Source organism: Danio rerio, chromosome 5 (assembly GCF_052040795.2).
Source record: "Danio rerio strain M-AB ecotype USA chromosome 5, GRCz13ab, whole genome shotgun sequence".
Lineage (NCBI taxonomy): Eukaryota > Metazoa > Chordata > Actinopteri > Cypriniformes > Danionidae > Danio > Danio rerio.
This window is the reverse complement of record NC_141025.1, coordinates 24,495,659-24,514,814: the sequence shown is the minus strand read 5'-3', so window position 1 is coordinate 24,514,814 and position 19,156 is coordinate 24,495,659. Positions and strand designations below refer to the sequence as shown.

The 19,156-nt window shown below is 37.5% G+C and overlaps 1 protein-coding gene across 2 annotated transcripts in view; it reads left to right on the top strand.

The window, feature by feature from the left end:
- cchcr1 (coiled-coil alpha-helical rod protein 1) overlaps nucleotides 1–17,462 on the top strand; it is a 28,224-nt gene extending 10,762 nt beyond the window's left edge. For both annotated transcript variants that reach the window (XM_087253453.1, XM_087253452.1), the window contains 14 exons: nucleotides 984–1,078; nucleotides 1,167–1,281; nucleotides 1,368–1,478; nucleotides 1,564–1,704; nucleotides 4,275–4,385; nucleotides 6,156–6,262; nucleotides 6,456–6,568; nucleotides 6,652–6,727; nucleotides 9,509–9,630; nucleotides 9,706–9,873; nucleotides 10,184–10,282; nucleotides 10,364–10,515; nucleotides 15,024–15,144; nucleotides 17,221–17,462. In XM_087253453.1, the coding sequence (XP_087109579.1) occupies nucleotides 984–1,078; nucleotides 1,167–1,281; nucleotides 1,368–1,478; nucleotides 1,564–1,704; nucleotides 4,275–4,385; nucleotides 6,156–6,262; nucleotides 6,456–6,568; nucleotides 6,652–6,727; nucleotides 9,509–9,630; nucleotides 9,706–9,873; nucleotides 10,184–10,282; nucleotides 10,364–10,515; nucleotides 15,024–15,144; nucleotides 17,221–17,348 (1,659 nt within the window). In that variant the 3' untranslated portion in view covers nucleotides 17,349–17,462. The remainder of the gene's footprint in view (nucleotides 1–983; nucleotides 1,079–1,166; nucleotides 1,282–1,367; nucleotides 1,479–1,563; nucleotides 1,705–4,274; nucleotides 4,386–6,155; nucleotides 6,263–6,455; nucleotides 6,569–6,651; nucleotides 6,728–9,508; nucleotides 9,631–9,705; nucleotides 9,874–10,183; nucleotides 10,283–10,363; nucleotides 10,516–15,023; nucleotides 15,145–17,220) is intronic.
- The last annotated feature ends 1,694 nt before the right edge of the window (nucleotides 17,463–19,156 follow it).

Sequence of the window (19,156 nt, the reverse complement as noted above, 5' to 3'; positions counted from 1 at the left end):
ACACCATTACCCCACCACCACCAGGCTGAACCATTGATGCAAGGCAAGATGGATCCATGCTTTCATGTTGTTGACGCCAAATTCTGACCCTACCATATGAATGTTGCTGCAGAAATGTTGCTGTGAGCCTGTGTGAATTGTAGCCTCACTTTCCTGTTCTTAGCTGACAGGAATAGCACTCGATGTGGTCTTCGGCTGATGTAGCCCATCCGCCTCAAGGTTGGATGTGTTTTGTGTTCAGAGATGCCCTTTTGCGTACCTCAGTTGTAATGAGTGGTTATTGTTGCATTTCTATCAGCTGGAGCCAGTCTGGCCATTCTCCTCTGACCTCTGACATCAACAAGGCATTTGTGCCCAAAGAACTGCCACTTACTGGATATTTTCTCTTTTTTGGACCATTCTCTGTAAACCCTACAGATGGTTGTGTGTTAAAATCCCAGTAGATCTGCAGTTTCTGAAATATTCAGACCAGCCCGTCTGGCACCAACACCTTTCTCCTCCTTCTGATGCTTGGTTTGAACTGCAGCAGATCATCTTGACTGTGTCTACAGGTCTAAGGGCATTGAGTTGCTGCCATGTGATTGGCTGATTAGAAATTTGTGTTAACGAGCTGTTGGACAGGTGTACTTAATAAAGTGGCTGGTGAGAATATACAGGTACCTGTTTGTGTCTATCATATAATTTTTTAGCTATCAATAACAATAATCAAAATACTTATCTTTTTCTTCATTATACAATTTTTAAGCAGTGCTCACAATAAATATTCATACATATAAATTAATAAATAACATATAAACAAACAAATATAATAAAAATATTTCTACTTCTGAGATCTTGTCTTTTTCTTTAATGCTACGCACGATTCTTTTACATAGATAGTTATCACATAAGGACTATTAAAGTACTTAATTTTCATTTTCAATCAAATTCGATATATGACATCAAATGCAAAGCTCCAATTATTTGTATTTGTCTCTAATTAGAACATGATGACGGATACTGTACAGGAAGTGACCTCACTGAAGACCCAATTACAAGAAGTAATTTCAGAGAGAGATGAGCTGAGAAATCAGCTGAGGTCAGTATTAAAAGCATGCTGCTGTTTTTAAATGAGAAATAATTTACAGGTCTGTTTATGTGATGCCACATTATTTGTGTTTGTCCAGTGTCCTGAACAGCTCATTGCTGGAACAGTCAGAGAGTGTGCAGAAACTGCGCACATACATTGGCAGCAACATCCCAGAGAAAAAAGAAGAGGAAGAGCTTAGACGCCAGATACAGGTACAGGGTGCATTGGAATGCCACCAGCTTATGTAAGTTGCGGTGCTTGCATTAATATTTTGTGTCATATTTGTGTATGTGTGCAGCATTTGGAGAAGGAAAAGGAAGCCATGTCTCTATCTGTCCAACTGCTGAATGTCAGAGTGAACGCAGCCAATGACATTCTAGCCATTCAGGAGAAAGAGCTAGGTGAACAGGTAGGGTTGCACACATGCAGAGATGTGTGTTTGGTGTTTGGATGTTTATTTAGTACATTTGGTGGTACTTCTACTATGTGTGTAGGTGCAGATGGACCCGTTGTGCTCCGGCAGTAAAGCTGGGCAGATGTTGAGTGTTTGGAGACAAAAGGTCTTTGTTCTGCTTGTTAAACTGCAAACCCAAGACTTACAACTCCACACGGAGAAAACACAGCTACATGACATGGTAATGTAAACACTGATCCAAGTAAATCTATGTAATTTCATAAGCATATTTAATTCAATTCACCTTCATTTGTATAGTGTTTTTACAATGTAGACTGTGTCAAAGCAGCTTCACATAAAAGATCAAAGTAAATTGAAATAGTGTAGTTCAGTTTTAGTAGTTCAGATCCCGAAACATGCAATCTAGTGGCGACAGTGGCGAGAAAAAAAAAACTTTACCAATTGGCGAAAGTGTAGAAAAAAAAACCTTGCCAGAACCTAGCTCAGATGGGCACGACCATTTCTCCTCTGGCAAAATGCCTTGTGCGGAGCTGCAGTCTAAGCGACGGAGTCTGGAAGGTGGGCCTCAGCAAAGACTCGTCTGTCCCTGGAGCATCACAAGAATCGGTCTCATGCTCTCCACTCCTCCATGACCACAACAGCAGCTGCTCAGGATACGGCCTGGTCCAGGATATGGAAACCTTAGAATCATATTTATACTTCTAACCACTAATGTCAATAGCTTGCTTTTTTTTATTTGCTCATACCCATAACCCTGCCCCCAAACCCACCCCCCCACCGTTTTTTTTTTTTTTGAGAAATTATTATTTTTATGCAATGAGCATGCATTGATAGGATTTAATAAATGGCTAAAAATACTTTTTATGTTTAGCAAGAATTAATTCAATTAATAAAGAATTTGTTCATCAAAAAAATTGAAAAATGTATAATGCTCCTGACACGTTAAGCAGATCCTTTGTTTTAAAAAATAAGAAGAGTGCTTAAGCAGCATATAAGGGTTTGATTTCTAAAAGATTATGTGACACAGAAGTTCCGAGTAATGACTTCTGAATCTGAAATCCAGAAATCCGTTCTGGAGGGCCGGTGTCCTGCAAAGTTTAGTTTCAACCCCAATCAGACACACCTGGGCTAGTTAATCAAGCTCTTACTAGGCTTTTTAGAAACATCCATGCAGGTGTGTTGAGGCAAGTTGGAGCCAAAATCTGCAGGACGTCGTCCCTCCAGGAAGGAGTTTGGACACCCCTGACATAAATCATACTTTTAAATTTTTGAAATAGATTTTCAATTGTAATAAAGTTTCACAGTTTTACCATTTATACTCCATGTTTATTCAAATAAATTAAGCCACACAGGCTTAAAGGTGCAGTAGGTGATATGCCAAAATGCTGCCCGTTAGCATATCTTTAAAACACAATACTTCCCCTGCCATCCAAAGCCACACCTCCTGAAATCACCAACGCACACAATAAAGATGACAGCAGACAATCCACTAGATCATATCATTCGCCAGTTAGAAAACTTTAGTACTTTATAATACTACATTTCTGAATGAAAAACTGTATTATATCTAGCAGGTTTTCAGTTGTGTAGTTAGCAAGTAAAACTTGTCATAATCTGCAATATTTCATGCATGCAAGGATTGCTGGTCTCACTCGCTTTGTCATAAAGTGACTACTGTATCATGAGTGCTTGGCCGGCGGGGTGCAGTAATTACATCTATTACTAACCTATTCTTACAAGCTATATCAGACTAAATATTCAAAGTAGCGGTAAACAATATAGGGAGCGCGTTACAGGCTGTCATTGTTCAAAAATGAATCAATGTGAATATAAAACCAACATCATCTCAGGCTAGGCAGAATAATGCCATTTACTGATGTTTTGTTGTTAAACTAAATAATCTACATTATCAATGCTGTAAACGGTCTCTAATGGAATTGAAAATAGTCGGAAGATTTCAGTGGCTGGACAACACTTCTGTGTATACAACTCATTTGTAACGCAACAAAATCTACATCAGCTTTGCGTGAATAAAATAGTTTTAAAACACAACATTACCTGTCTATAAGAAATACTTCAGCTATGGTGTCATTCTTTTTCCAGCCTGCTAAAGAAACTCAATATTAATTCAGTATTTTAAAAAGTTTTGATTCAGCATTTGCTTTCACCACTCTCTCACCACGAAAAAATGGTGGATCGGTGTGAATGAGTGCGCAGATGTATAAATCTACATTTGTTGACAGGCAGTTTGGGTTACTTATCAGAATTAAATTTTAATTTGAATTAAAAAGTGTTATGCCATCCGCACAATAGCCTAGTGTTTAACGCGTCAACATATGTTGCAGTAGCACGTCAGGACGTCCCGTGTTTGAATCCCAGCTCGAGGACATTTCCCTACCCTACCCCCCCCTCTCTCTCTCCAACATTGCCTTCTATCTAAATACTGTCCTTTCTAATAAAGGCAAAAATGCCAAAAATAAATCTTAAAAAAGTATTATGCTCTACCCAGAGTATAAAAAAACATATAAATACATTTAGATCATTTACTTTAATCATTACTATTGGAATGTGAAGAGACTTTATTTCTGAAGACCTACTGCACCTTTAACAGTTCTCTTCAATAAAAGAATTGTACCACCTACAAGTGTTTGAATGTTTGTCTAAGAAATTCTTGTCAGTAAAATTAGGGCTGTTCTAAAAATCTAATTATTATCTTGAAGACAAATAGATGACACGGTAAGCATTTGTGATGACTGTCTGTTTCTCATGACTGTAAATATGTGTGTGTAGGTTTCCTCATTGCAGCAGGAGGTAGAATCTTTGCAGTCACAGAACAGTGTCCTTCAGCACCACATAGAGGACAAAAGCGCTCGGTTAGAGTTACAGCATGTACACACACAGGTATGCTGCAAAATGTATGACTCATTTGAATTGTACACAGATTGATGTACTTTAAACCAGTGATGCACAAAGAATTCAAGACTTGGGTGCACTTCAGCTCATTGACACTGGCTACAGCTGTGCTGTAAACCATACACTATTGGCAATTTTGAAAATTGGGAGGGGCTACTTAATATTGCTTGCCCCGTCTTCATGTTTCAGTTTAAAGGTTTCTATTTGACCCCTTTTGCAAGATGTAAGATAAGCCTTTGGTGTCTCCTTAATGTGTCTGTAAAGTTTCAGCTCAAAACACCGATCAGATTATTTATTATAGCCTCCAGAATCGGAGAATCTCCAGAATCACTGTCAGAGTACAATGTAGCTGTTTGTGTAGTCTGTGGCATTAAATGCAAATGAGCAGCTTCTCCCTGCCCACTGTTCCCACGTGTGTATCTCTCTTTATACATTACGTCAGATAAACAGCACAGTAACGGAGACAGACAAAGATGAAGCTGAAATACAGCTCATTAGTCAAAAATACCAACTAAGTTTATTTGATATATTTGTGGTTAAGTCTATTTGAAACAATGAGCCCAACACAAGTGCCGTTTGCGCACACACACATTAGCGTTTACTGACACCATGTGGCTGTGGTGATTATAGCAGTTAAGAAAGCAATTTTTCTTTATTACAAACATGCTCTGTTTACAAACATTTTACACTGATGAAACTTATAAAAATTACAGATAGTTGGAAATGATATTTTAATCTCAGTTTATTTGCAAAACAAATGTTCTGTTTACATGTGTAAACATGTTATTATAGAAACGTGGCAATCAATTCTGTGGGTGGGGAAAACTGCACTCTTACGTCACGTTGCGGTGGGTCTCAAAACCACTGGAATTTGGGTCCTATTTTAATGTCACGAAAGTTGAAAAAGGTTTTTTTGTGACTTATTGTGTTTATATTAACCTAAAATGACAGTGGAAACACTACACCTACACACTGCTCTTTACCTCATGCATGGGAAAAAGCTGTGAATTTCAAGGCACCCGCATTGAGCATTAATGTCATGGCACCTCTAATTTTAACATTTAAATTGAATCTACTTCAGAACAGAAAAAGGATTGAAAATATCAAACAAAATGTCACTATAAAAATCTATTTTATTGAAAGCGAAACTGAAACTAGTGCCACGTGTGAAATTCTCTCTATAAATACTGATGTGTCTTTCATTTTGCTCTAATCCAAATGTATACGTAGTTTGAGCATGTTTTGCTTGCCTTATACTTTAGGAATATACGTTCATGAGCACATTTCGCATGCTAAAACAGTCAGACATCTGTTGGAGAACATGCAGTCCTCTACAAGTCTTTATTTTTAATATGATTGCTCTTTGTGTGAGGAGCAGACCGGAGTCTAAGTGGTTACTTGCTAAAAAATTTAAGCCTTGCTCATTGATATTCACTTGATCATTTCAGCATCAGATTTTCTCTCTCCCCGGTCCTCATGAGCTCATCCTGTTCTCCCTTGTTCTCTCCTTGTTAAGTGTGCTTTTCAACAGTCTGCGCAGGTTTGCAGATTCCAGCATGGTGAGATTGAATCTTGTTCACCAGTGAGTCACAGAAGATCTGCTGTTTTAGCATTATATCGCTCGTCTGTGATTACTCACTGCATGCAGAACAGCTGATCAGCTGTGTAGCAGTGACAGCACTGAAACTTCTCTTCTGTAGCGCCTACAGGCAAGTGTGTGTTTCTGACAGCCGCGTGCTTCTCTGTATGCATGTTCAGGGAATACAGCAGCAGTTGGAGAGTGTTCTGCTGGAGAACATTCAGCTGAAGGAGCGCAATAAGAGCAGCGAGGCATCACTGAATCATATCAGTGAAACAGCACACAGGTAACACACACACACAATCACACCCCTTGAGCCAAACCTTGAATCTGTAGTCTCTTTGAATTAAACAAGTCTCCTGAATACCAACATGAGCGTCCTGATTAGATTAAAGATGACTGTTCCCCTGAAGTCAGCTCATCCATAAACATCTGTCTCTCTCTCTGTGTTATCTTTCTCTCTCGGCCTCTCTCATCAGAGTGATGTCAGCCGTGGAATTAAAGGCAGGTCAGATGGAAGCAGTTCAGTCCAGTGTAAGTCAGCTGAACCACAGACTCGCCTTTGCCGCCAAGCGTCTGGACACAGTACATGGTGAGCGTGTCATCTGTGTCAGTGTGTGTGTGTGTGTGTGTGTAAGTGTGTTGCACTTTTAATAACTTGTTGTTTGTCTGCAGGGCTGCTGTTGAGAAAAGAAGCTCTGTGGAGAACCAAGCAAGCTACAAGATGTCCAGAGCCTGCAGTGTTGGAGAGGTACAGAATAGTGACATTAAAAATCATAGTTAACATTGTGGTGTTTGATTTTGCAGTGACCTCTTTATAAGTAATTATCAGATTATGAGATATTGAGGTTAATAATCTTGAGAGTAATATTAATAAATTTATTTTAAATGTAATGAGTGAGTTTAGATGTTATCTCACAATAAATATATTATTATTATTATTATTATTATTATTATTATTATTAGTGGTGTAACAGAAAACAAATCTCACAGTTCGAATCACACGATAATTTTTCGGATTACCAAAAAAGGGAAGAGACAAATGTCATTTGCTTTTTATTCATACATAAATATTGCTGCAAAATCCATTGCTTTTTACAAACAGAACTGAGAACCTGTAATTAATAAAAAATAAAAAGCTAGAAAAATAGTAAAATATTCAATATAAAAAAATGGTCTTTGCTACGGTTGCTGATAATGCTAAATTTAGCAGTCTAGCATCTTGTACAACATATATTTATTTTCTATAATTCAATCATTTTCTTTTTGGCTTAGTCTCATTTTTTAATCTGGGGTCATTGCAGCGGGAAGAACCGCCAACTTATCCAGCACATGTTTTATGCAGCAGATGCACTTTCATGCTGCAACCTATTACTGGGAAACACCGATACACTTTCATTCACACACATACACTACGGAAAAGTTCACCTGAACCACATGCCTTTGGACTGGGGGAAACCGGAGCACCCGGAGGAAACCCATGTGAACACAGGGAGAACATGCAAACTACACACAGTAATGTCAACTGACCCAGCCGAGGCTTGAACCAGCAACCTTCTTGCTGTGTGGCGACCGCACTACCTACTGCTCGACTGCGTCATCTTATATTCAATTAATGATTCAACAATTCACACATAAAACTTCGTTTAATTATAGGTGGATCATTTTTAAGAACCCATTCAGTGACATCATTTTAATTGTTGTTTGTCACCTCCCATTAGTTACGCAATGTAATTGCTACAACATTCACCAGCTTCAAGTTCCGTTACACAGTGATTTAATTCTTTACGGTAAAAATCTGTGGTAATATCTGAACTATAAATAGTTAAACTGTATTAACTAACTGAAAAAAGTTTAAAAACTGAATCTCTCAATCAAGCGTAGATTTTAATGCATTAATAAACATGCAAATCATCATTATTATTGTTGCACGGGTTTGAATTAAGATTACAATTTTTTAATGATTGACAATGCAACTTTACACTGAATGCATTAATACAGGCTTAACAAACAGTGACAAAAAATATTTTTTAAATGCTTTCATGCACTTCAAGGACGCAGGAAGCGATCTTTCTGCAATTGTTATAAATGTTGGATTAAACTACAAGTTCCAAAAAGTTAATATTCCTTGGGTCACATGCATTCCAAACTGTGGGTTGTGGTCCGTACACACCTTATTTGCATTTTCAAATCAATCAAAAATATTATCAGGTTTAAAAAAAAAAGTTATGGTTATCAAGGGCCAAGCTGCGAAGCTGTGAAAGCACCTATTGTTATTCTTCCGGTTCCTATTCTTCTTCTTCTTGTTCTTCTGCCGAGATTTGAATGGTAGTCTATATAGGCTTTTGTTCAAAAGTTATGAAATATGGCACACTTATAGAAGACAAGCTCAATATTAATCGTAGCAAATTTGGACCATCTAACTCAAACTTTCCAGCACCACCACTTGTTCAAAACTGCAATGCTAATAACTTTTAAACCGTAAGCTGCAGAATCAACATACAAATTTACCCTGAATGCTTGACTTATTGCAATCCAAATTTCAAAAATAGGGTTTAGTTTTTTTCTATCTTTTAATAGTTTGTAGAACCTTTGTTTTCGAACGCGTGCTAGACGGTTTGTTAAATTTTCACCAAAATTGGCCCAGATCATCACTAGATCATGCTGGCAAAAAGTTATGGAATTCAAGACGATAACTTAAATTGTTGCTGAATAATGTGCAATTCAATTTGTCAAAATGACATGCCAAATCATACTCAAGGCAACATCTCGACAATGCTTAACTCTAAGTTTGGTGTGTGTTATGACAACTATGATCTGAGGTTGCCTGCACAGTTTCGTTGCAGTTCCACCTAGTGGTTTGGAGATATGAAAAACAGCTACTTTTGCTTGTATCTCGTGAATGCTCTCACCAAATTTCACAACATTACATTCAGAGTGACATTCTGAGTTGGATGATGTTAAATTTCCCCATGTTTGCCATTTGGTGTCACCATTTTGAATTTTGTTGAAAAATGCTATATTTTACGAATGCATTGAGGTGTTGTCACAATCTTCAACACAATTCTTGCTGTGAGGCGAACGTGCTAACCATTGTGCCACCGTGCAGCGTGCTCTTGATATATTCCTTGGATAATTTAGCATAAATTGATACCAAATTTTCCATACTTGGTGAAACTTCCTGTTTGCCATTTTAAATTTCGCTTGAAAATGCTATTTTTCTTAACTCCTACTACACTGTTGGGCCGATTTTTCACTAAATTTAACTCAGATCATCTTTATTATTGTTATTATATATTAATAATAACAAAAAAAAACAGATAATTAACTACTTAGATTTGTAATGAACATTTTAGTACAACTACTAAATTAGGTTATATAGGTCACCAATAATACATATACCTAAGATTAACCATATAGGAAAATAGGGGACAAGAATGTAGTATACAACAGTTTTTCATCTCATAGCTTGACATACAATTTCAAGCACTGCACTGTTATTTAATATGGCCATCATTCTTTTGTGTTGCAGCTTTATTAATAGTCTCAAAGCTGAGGTGGAGATGTTGAGCACAGAGAGGGACACGCTCGCACAGGAGCTCAAACGAACACCAGAGCTCATTCAGGCCTCGCTTTCTGAGCTACAGCAGCAGCGTACGTACACGAAACCCCAAGCCGAATACTGAACATCTGCAGAATGTAAAAAAGAGATGTGATTCCGTGTTGCAGGAGACAGAGATCTGAGCCACCTAAGGGAAGCTCTGTCACACAGCAGGGAGGAGCTGGAGGCATCAGAATCAAGCCGAATGGAGACACTGAGGCACTGTGAAGAACAAGAGGGGACCATCGCGGAGCTCCGCACTGAGGCCCAGAGACTCCAGCAGCAGTGTGACTCAGGTGTGTGTGAAGAACAGCTTCCCCTCCCCCCCGCTGAAAGCATTTGGTATTCACTTCACAGATTCCTTCTTTCTTTCATTCTCATTGCTAATAGTCTATTAACACTGTGTTTAACACTTGGGGAATTCTGCTGACTTCAATTGCTCGTGGCTGCAGGCTAATCATGCAACTCTGCTTGCAATCGCTCGTGTTCTCTGGTGAAGAATCGTTTGTGCTTTTGTGTATCCGTCTAATATTTGCTCAGGTTTGGCTGTAGAGTACAGATGCTTATATTTAAGGATGCGAAAGCTGATTGTGCCTGTTTCTGCAGTTTTACAAAGGGTATCAGAAGTTGAAAGTGTGTGTGCAGAGAAGCTCAGGGACGTGGAGGCTCAACTCAACACGGCGAGGAGAGAGCACACCAAAGCAGGTATACAGACTTAACATGCTAATGCTGATGTCATGGCTAGTTTTTGTGAATGATGTTCTGAATATGTGTGTGTGCGTGCAGTGGTAGCTTTGAGGCAAGTTCAGAGGCAGGTGGAGAGAGAGAAAGAACAGATGAAAGAAGCCGAGAGAGAGAGAACAGAACACACACACAGACAGATCACACATCTGCAGAAACAGCTGAAAGACAAGGACAAAGACTGCAACCTTCTCCTGGTGAGTCACACTCGCACACACACAAGCCCACACACTCTTTTTGAGGGGGCATCAGCGGCAGTCCTGGCTCACTTGGTGCCCTGGGTGAGGTAGGACCTAAAAAAAAAAACTAGAAACGTATGGAAGGAATAAAGGACAAAGAAAGACTGCATTCCACTGGATTTTTAAATCTTTGATTATGATTATTTAAATGAATTTGTAGATGTTTTTAAATTAAAGTCATCATGAAATCAAGAAGATCAACATATTTGCACATATGTGAGATTACTGTGAAATAAAACCTAGCTGCAAATTTCAAAGCTCTGTGTTCAGTTAGATTTCTTAAGGAATTAATTTAGATGTGCTATAGAATGCATTGATTCAATGTTAACTCATTCTCTAATGCTTAGGTTAGTTAATGAATTCTTCAGAAATTATTTTATATGTTCATTTATAAACAGAAATTCCACCTATCAGAAGCGCGTGTTTGACCATATTTGGAACTGTTGTGTATAATAATGAGTTGTGCTCTGATTCTTTCACAGCACATCAATGACTACGTTTACCTGGACATCAATAATCAAATTATTTGCCTTAATCTAATTAAGACAATAATGAGATTAAGGCGTTTATATGAGTTGCTTTTTAAAAGTTTCCTTCATGATCCCGTTTTACATGTTAAAGCACATAATTCGATTAACGTCATTGTGTCACAGCGAAATTCACATTTCCTCCGGATTTTCATGTAATTTCGTGTGTTTCATTTTATATTTGTCGACTTTAACTGCAGTTTGGCACTTTCATTTTCATTTAGGAACATTTCATGCATGCCCCCTGTGACAAACGAGATATTAGATGCTACTATGACCTGCTGGACAAGTGTAGTTTTAATGGAAGTTCATATCGCACACTGAAAGGAGGTAAAAAGCCTACAACATTTCACGACGCAGGTGTCTGTGGTCTGCTCTGACTCGGTAGGTGCAGAGAGTGTCAAACAGATGTGTGTATGTGGACTATCCTATTGCAAAACGCGTCAAAAAGTTCTACATCAAGTTAATAGTTCGATTAAGGTGTTTACATGTGTGTTCAATAATGCGACAAATCGGCATACTCCAAATGTCTTAATTAGATTTTTCTTTAGTTCGATTATGAACTTAATCTGATTAAATTAATCAAAAATCGCTGTTTACATGGTCGACTCTTAATCAGAGTATTGTCTTAATCGCATTAAAATCGAATTTCTGGTGTCCTTGTAAACATACTCACTGTCTGCTCTATCTTTCTCTATAGCCCCTTTCACACATACAGACCTTTCCGGAAAATTACAGGCAATTTTTCGGAAAGGTCTTAATGTGTGAATAGGCCCTTTTTGAAAAAATGGTAAATTTGTTCCGGCAATTGTAGTGGTTTCTGGTTTTTCTCTTACTAAATCAAACTCAGTCTGGAGGTTATGAATATCAGAAGAATATACTTTATTGTCAATAATAAAGTATATATATTGTCTATAATTTGAATATATAGATTAACTTCACACTTTAAAGAGTATAAAATCCACTTCACAATTTCCTGAAAAGAGAAGTTGTAACATTACCAGTAATTTGCCGGAATGCAGCTCTGTGTGAATGCAGAATTAAAATTGCCGGAAAGAGCGTGTGCACAATTAGAACGCACCTATGTGAAATGTCTTCTCCAGCCAATTAGAACAGTCAGACACACATCTGCGCTGTTTGTGAAAATAAAAGCTTTTGAATATTTTCTCGACACATTTAGCTGCTAGCTGTTAGTCGGATAACATTTCTAAGTTTCTTCTTGATGTCAACTGTGTAAAAAAATATCGATTAAATGCTTATAATAGCAGCCGGTGAGCGCCAGCACACACACACATATTATGTACATCTCCACATGGAAAAGTGTTCCTCCATATGTTTTTATTGAAGCTGTTCCCAATACTTATCCATCAATAGGATTTGTAATGTCTTCAAATATGTAAACATTTAGCTGTACTTTGTGTTTCTGCCTTTTGGATGTCTCAGGAAATAAAAAAATATTTATTAAAAAGTTTTAAAGTGAAATCAACAAAAGCCCGACCCCTTCTATGTTTACAAATACAAGTGCAGCCATTCAGAGGTCATTTCTGGTTGATGATGTCAGAATTTGCCGGTATTTTAGAATGGATGTATGAATGGTCTTTTCCGGAAAAATTCTCCTTACATCCTTATCCTTAACAGCGCTTTATTGAATTTACCGGTAAAGTCGTTTTTCGGATATTTATCGGTATTGCTATGTGAAAGGGCCATTTATATCTCTCTCACTCACACATATGCACGCACTCACATAATAATACTTAATTTGTCAAAAACCTTTAAGCAAATTGAGTAGAAAGCTTGTTAAATAGTTTTCAAGTGAAGTGGGTGTAGAGGTTTATTTTAGCTTAGAGGATTGAGTGAGCTATCTTTACCTAGAAAACTCCCCCTGAGTTGTTTTGTGGATGAAGGATAGTATAAGTTATTAGTATTCTTGACAAAATGGACAGGGATGTGTTTACAGTTATTTACAGTTAGCATTAAAGTATTTGAAAATACTTTTTATATTTATATCACATTTATATCAATCCTTTCTGAGAACGTTTTATTTTTAAATGAGGAGAAAAAATCGTATTACATTTAGGCCACAAGACTTGTCGGACTGTAAACGCCCTAGGTGCAGCAACTTGGAGGAGTTTACATCACCCCAGGTACATAACCTTGGCGTTGTATTAGAACTTAAAATTTAATACACATTTTTCAAGTGTGGTTGGAAATAGCTTTTACCAACTTCACCTTCCTTTAAAACTGAAGTACTCCCTCACTTCACATTCTTTAGAAATTGCCATAAATGCTCTTATAACTTCCCAATTAGACTGAAACAACTCTCTCTATTGTAGGCATCCCAAGTCTTAGATTGCTCGCCTAAAGTTCAAAACTCAGCAGCTAGATTGTTGACAAAAAGCCTGAAATATGTACATGTCGCTCTCATTTTGAGGTTTCTCCATTGGTTACTGGTAAGACAAAGAATCTAATTTAAAATCCTTCTCCTTGTGTAAAGTCTTACATGGCTTGGGCTTCCATTATTTATCCCAACTGATTATGCCTTACACTCCTTCCAGATACTTGCGTTTCGCTGATCAATTTCTATTAAAAACCCCAAAGGCCCACCTCAAAAGCAGGGGCGAGCATGCATTCGCTATAGCTGGTCCACGCTTTTGAAACATGCTGCCTCTAGAATTAAAAATGGCTTCGTTACTGCAAATTTTCAAGTCTGAATTAAAGACTCATCTATTTTCCAGGCCGTTTGATGCTTAAGTCCCTTCCTCGGGGGGTCTAACTGTTTCGTTTTTAATCCTGTTTAATGTAGTCAACTGTGGTAGCATCTCGTAACTAGGCGGAATTATTTAAAGGTTCAATTACTTTTTTATTTTTAAGTATTGTAACCAAACTGTTTATCTAAAATCCATTGTACATTTTCTAGGCTTTATTTTACATTACATCATTGTTGTTTTGTTTAATATGTCTGTACTGCTTGTTTGTATTTTTATCTGCACCCTTGTGGCTGTTTGGAAATGTGCAATATAAATAAATCAAACTTGAAATTCAACCTGAACCTCTGCATAAACAAATGAGTTTTATAAAGTGTATTGTTGTTCTTTCACTCCAAAGAAATTACAGTAGGAGATGAGAGATATGACATGATGCATAACACTTATACTCAACAGTTCACATATGGCTGTTGGATCATTACAAACTAAAATGGCAAATTTCACAAGATAAGCAGACCTTACGCCTTTCAAGTTGGCATTGAATATATGTATAATTCGCATATCCTGCATGTTTGACACTTTATAAATAGATGGTTGGTTGAAAAATATTGTTGTAATCTCACTAGGAAATGGCCAATCAAATGCAGCCTGTGTGCAATGTACCAATCAATCTTGTTGCATTGCACAATGATCCCATGCGCAAAATATTTCTTTTGTTTTGACTCGGCTGTTTTCACTGGGATTTTATACTCAAAGGATTTACATGTGCACAAGGAAACAAGTGTGCTTGAGGCTCATTTGATTTACATGTTTCTGAAAGAAAACTCAGCGCTGCAACAAAAGCATATGAGGGAGACTCCGTTTAGAGTGTATTTTGTACATTTGTCTGTCTTGTTCATGCTCAAACTGCAACATTGCCCACTATATAATGTTTGAAGGACTCTTTTAAGATAATTTAATTTGTAAAAAAATCAGATAGATAATGCTATTAGATAAGTTATAAAAACAATAATATTAAAATTTTAGAATCAACCTTGAAGCTGTAATTTTCTAATCTGAATATTATAACAAATTCTAATCAGTTTTATGTGGTTTTAAATATGAATAATTTCTACCACTATGCTGTATATACAGTAAATATGTGAATATAGTTGCATTTAAAATCCACTTGGCACAGAGATCTAAGATCTGTTTCCCTCTATTTTTTCTTGTGTTGTTTTGTGTGTATAAGCAGGCAGTGGTTCAGGAGCAGGGTTTGATGAATGAATATAAAAGACTGAGAAGATCTGCAAAAACCGAGACCCTGAAACAAACCCAACCTTGTAAATCTGAAAGTAAAAACCCGACACCTGAAAGTAAGCACTCACTGAAACTCACTCATGACATCAGTAATCATTCACATTCATAATAACACAGTGGTCTTCAAATGTTTTTTTATTGCCATGATCCACTAATAAATCATAAACGTGTTATCAACGTGTATATTTGTTCATTTATTTGGAGTGGGTATGGGATCCCCTTAATTTTTCACTCTATTGCAGCCATTTACTAAAATCCTTTAAGTTCATTTTTTCCTCATTATTGTGCACAAAGCACCCTATATTCACAGAAAAAGACTAACCTGTTGACATTTTTTCAGATTTATGTAGAAAAACTGAAATATCACATGGTCCTAATTATTCAGACCCTTTGCTGCGACACTCCTATATTTAACTCGGGTGCTGTCCATTTCTTCTGATCATCCTTGAAATAGTTCACTTGTGTCCAGCTGTGTTTGATTATACTGATTTGATTTGATCAGGAAAGCCACACACCTCTCTATAGATTAGACCTTACTTCACAGTGCATGTCAGAGCAAATAAGAATTACAGGGTCAAAGGAACTGCCCGAAGAGCTCAGAGACAGACTTGTGGCAAGGCACAGATCTGACCAAGGTTACAATAAAATTTCAGCCTTAAGGTTCCTAAGAGCTCAATGGCCTCCATAATCATTAAATGGAAGACATTTGGGACGGCCAGAACTCTTCTTAGAACTGGACTAAGAGGCTTGGTGAGAAAGATAAAGAAGAAGCCAAAGATCGATGTAGCTGAGCTCCAGAGTTGTAGTCGGGAGATTGGAGAAAGTTGTAGAAAGTAAACCATCACTGCAGCCCTCCACCAGTCTGGGCTTTATGGCAGAGTGCCCAGAAGGAAGCTTCTCCCCAGTGCAAGCCATATGAAAGCCTGAAAAAAAAAACACCTGAAGATTTTTGGTCTAATGAGACCAAGACAGAACTTTTTGGCCCTTATTCTAAGCGGTATGTGTGGAGAAAACCAGGCACTGCTTATCACCTGTCCAATACAGCCCCTACAGTGAAGCATGGTGATGGCAGCATCATGCTTTGGGGGTGATTTTTCAGCTGCAGGGACAGGACATCTTGTTGCAATTGAGGGAAAGATGAATGCAGTCAAGTACAGGAATATCCTGGATGAAAACCTTCTCCAGAGTGCTCAGGACCTCAGACTGGGTGTACCTTACAACAGGACAATGACCTTAAGCCAGGGGTGTCCAAACTCGGTCATGGAGGACCGGTGTCCTGCATAGTTTAACTCCAGCTTCCTCCAACACACCTGCCTAGAAGTCTAGTATACCTAGAAAGAGCTTGATTAGCTGGTTCAGGTGTGTTTAATTGGGGTTGGAACTAAAATATGCAGGACACCGACCCTCCAGGACAGAGTTTGGACACCTCTGCCTTAAGCACACAACTAAAATAACAGAGTGGCTTCACAACAACTCCATAACTGTTCTTAAATGACCCAACCAGAGCCTTGACTTAAATGCAATTGAGCATATGTGGAAAGATCTAAAAATGGCTGCCCACCAATGTTTTCCAACCCAACCTGACAGAATAAAGAGGATCTGCAAGGAGGAATGGCAGATGATCCCCAAATCCAGGTGTAAAAAAACTTGCATCTTTGCCAAAAAGACTCCATAGATATACTAGATCGAAAGGATACTTCTACTAAATACTGAGCAGAGAGTCTGATTACTCAAGACCATGTGATAGGTAAGCTTTAATTTTTTAATAGGTCTGGAAAAATGTCTACAGTTCTGTCTTTTTCTGTGAATATAGGGTGTTGTGTGTACATTATTGGGGATGTACTTAAATGCTTTTAGCAAATGGCAGCAGTATAACAAAGAGTGAACATTTTAAAGGGGTCTGAATACTTTCTGTACTCACTGTACGTATTTAATTTTTTATTAAATGATATATATTTTAGTTTTTTGTTTGTTTCATTGTGTAAGTCTTGTGATCCTACTAAGGCCTGCAAAATTTGAAAACCCCTGTAACATAGCCATCTATTCATTCACACATTGATTGATTCTTTTTTTGATGTCTACTAAGTGTTGTTTCGCACTTGACTTGGTCGCTCATGTTGGTTTTCTGTCAGGTTTGCTGGGGGCTCTGCAAGCTCTTAGTGCCGCAGTGATGGGCAGCTCAGAGGAAGATGATGATGAGGAGGGTCAGGCCTTCACCGAGACTCAAACACCCTCTTGTGCTGACATGCATAAAGAATAGTGCTGAACACACCAATCAATTCCCCCTCACACACACTCGCTGTCTGTACAGCTCCTCCCGTGGGCTTTCATTCCTGTTTTATAATTTAATAAAAAGAGCTTTTTGTCAATGAAATCTTTTAATTAATCTTAAATAGTTTACAAAATGACACATTTATGTCAGGGCTCTTATTACAGATATTATTAGTGGTAGTTTATATTTCAGGTTATCCCATGTACTTGACAGCAGATGAATATGAGGGAGGTGAGTAGCTGCCATTGGTCAATCAAAGCAATCTAGCATGATAAACAGGACTTGACATTGACACCTGCCAACCCGCCAAATGCAAGTAGATTTCAGCTGTGACAGCCACTCCCATTAGCCACTTTGGCTGGTTGAAAATAGTAAGTTTTAAAAATTGTAATTTTCTTAAAAAGCAGAGTTCAACAGTAAGAGTGGCCCAATGGTGTGGTTCCACTGTGAGAGATGACAAAAATGACAAGCCAGTGAATACCGAATGAGAGGATGATCACGCGCTCAGTGAGTAAGAAGCATCCGTGGTTGAAAATGCAGCTGGTGCGATTGGATCTCTTTGAAATAGACTGGACGTCCTGTCTATTTCACCCACACTCCTGTTGATTTCAAGAGCTTGAGATTTTTGTCAGCAGCAGTGGCTGCTTTCGCTTTAACCTTTCTTTGAACAGATAATTAATGGACCTAATGTTAACTGTGCATGTGATCATTCTTTCATTACCGCACATGGAATGTTTTTCACCTGCTTTTTCTTGGAGTTATTTTTTGTTAATATGGTTTAATTATCATCCTTTACAATAACATTTCTGTTATATGAGATTAACTCTCCGTTTAAGTATAGTTAACTGAACATAACAATAGTTCTTTTATAAATGTAAATTTTTTAGAAAAGAAAAGTGTTGAATAAAAATTGCATGTTTACAGCATGTGTTTTTACACATTGTTTATATTTTTTGGCTAGTAAATATTTATTTATTTATTATTGGTGTGGCTAGAAAGAAAAAAAAGATAAATCCTTAGTGTTAACCCCGGAAGAGTCAAGTAAAAGAAAAACTAATTGCAATAAAACACTATAAAATCACAATCTATTTGCTCATGCTCATTGAGCAAGGTTATACATAACACAAAAAGTGAAAAGAATAAGGAGTCATGTGGACAGACCTTCTAAATCAAGTAATTTTAGCATGCCAAAGTCAAATTCATGCATATATAAAATCTATTTTACCAACAGCTAAGTCGTGGCTAGTGAAAATGGCGATGGCTAGTGATGTTGGAAAACTACTAGCCACAGTGGCTGCTGGACAAAAAAGTTAATGTCAAGCCCTGATGATAAATGTTACTAAAACCTTCCTGTCGTTTCATAGAATATTTTTAAATTTAGCAGTTCCTTTTATCTAGATTATTTAATAGACTGTTCACTATTAATATTTTAGGAAAAATGTCAAAACATACTTATATCTTGCTTCAGCTCGAGCTGGGCTGATATCACCTTTTCTCCTTCAGCCACCTGGTTACATTCCTTAATGGAAATCCTTTTTTCCATTATCCACTTAATTCCCAGCGGATAAATGCCCACTCCCACTCGCTTTCTCTTGTCGAGTACCATGTTTCACTAAAATATGTCAGATTCTGACAGTAAAATAGGCTGTTTACATTGCTTCAGGTTGACTGTAATAGCTTTTTTAGAAGAAACTGTAAATAATAGCTGTGTGTTTAAGCACTTTGTCCTTCCTGTCATATATTTCCTTGATATGTTCTTGAATGGATACACTCCGCTTTTAGAGTGTGTCCATTAA